The sequence below is a fragment of the Trypanosoma rangeli genome (assembly GCF_003719475.1).
Source record: "Trypanosoma rangeli strain AM80 chromosome Unknown Tra_15.4_contig_00595, whole genome shotgun sequence".
Lineage (NCBI taxonomy): Eukaryota > Euglenozoa > Kinetoplastea > Trypanosomatida > Trypanosomatidae > Trypanosoma > Trypanosoma rangeli.
This window is the reverse complement of record NW_021706321.1, coordinates 2,338-3,718: the sequence shown is the minus strand read 5'-3', so window position 1 is coordinate 3,718 and position 1,381 is coordinate 2,338. Positions and strand designations below refer to the sequence as shown.

Here is a 1,381-nt window from a genome sequence, read left to right as displayed (position 1 = left end):
AACAAAATAAAATAAAAAATAAAAATAAAATAAAAATAAAAATAAAATAAAAACTTGGAACGAAGGGACGCGCTACGCCCCAACATTTGTTTTGTATTTCCAGCTTCCTTATCTACTCGAGGAAGTGCCTTAGACTACAAGAACAAACAATACCAACGCGATGAGCCCCACTGTCCACCCGGCCATCAACAGGCCGAATCCCACGCCGTAGGTCGTGGTGCGGGGTAGGGCCTTGTTCTCACAGTAGCGAGAGGTGTATGTGCAGGCTGACATTACCCAGCAGACCATCTCGCACAGCAGCGCAGCAGCTAAGAGTCCAACGATGCACCACTTGGAAGTAGAGGACACTGCTACATCTCGGCTCTGCTGCTGGCCACGTTCTTCTTCACGGGAGGAAGCTTCGGCATACGTGCGATTACTGCTCTCTGTGCGACCGTCCATGAGCGCTTTGAAGGAAAAAAATAGCACAGCAGCCATTAGCATAATGGAAAATATCGAAAAAGCTGCGCCTACGCTCAAATGCTGCCCCAATTCATTGCAGGCCAAGAGTTGCGTGCGGTTGGAGTAGCTCACCGTGTCGCATCCGCTCTTGTAGCCCCAAAAGGTGTAACAACCACCGCCAACCACATCCAGTTGAGAAAGTGTCGTTGCCAGAATCATAAAAAAACAATTGACTCCACACACGACAAGGAAGATGCTGAGAAACGTTGTGCCCCCAAGGTGAGAGGTCAGCACACCAACGGCGTGCATGCAATGAGCCACCCGATCTAGCGCATTCCTGCTCTTCCCATTGGCAGTGCTGTGGTTCGACGACGGCACCACGCCTGCTCCAGCAACGTGCTGGCCCACGGTTTGCAGGGTATTTCCAGTGGCTTTGACATACCTGTCATGGTCTGATGTGACGAAATACCGTTCACGGCCTCCACCAACATGGGGTTGGGGAAACCAGCGTTCGCGTGCCTCGTCGGGCCACTCACCGCCTTGCACCGCCGCCGCCGCAAGTGCAGCGGGACCTGACATCTCTGATTCTTTCCCACACGCACCTCCTTTCCCACCTCTGCAGAGCCTCTCACTGCCTTATTTGCCACCTGCACTACACAACATCAAACGGAGCCACAGAGAACATACAACCAAAGCAAAAACAAAAAAAAGAGGAAGAAATGCGACACCAAACACAAAGCACAGGTGGGCACAGTGGAGATGGGAAGTCCCCACGGTGCGGGGCACAACAGGGGAGTTTGAAAAATACCCCAGAAAGCCACAAACTGCTCTGCTACTTCAGTCTGTGTTGCCCCGAAGGCCACGAGAAGTACCATGAACACAAGACCATGTGCAAAACCCTACACCACCCACAGAAACAAAAAGAAAAAAAGAGACAGCA

At 51.4% G+C, this 1,381-nt stretch overlaps 1 protein-coding gene across 1 annotated transcript, besides 1 other annotated feature; it reads right to left on the bottom strand.

The window, feature by feature from the left end:
* Positions 1-3: 3 nt before the first annotated feature.
* Positions 4-53: a microsatellite.
* A 76-nt stretch (positions 54-129) lies between these two features.
* Positions 130-1,020, bottom strand: TraAM80_09491 (putative amastin; the record flags this gene model as incomplete). Its single annotated transcript, XM_029386170.1, has 1 exon — positions 130-1,020. One exon carries the CDS (start codon positions 1,018-1,020, stop codon positions 130-132), a length of 891 nt encoding a protein of 296 aa, XP_029234058.1.
* Positions 1,021-1,381: the final 361 nt, after the last annotated feature.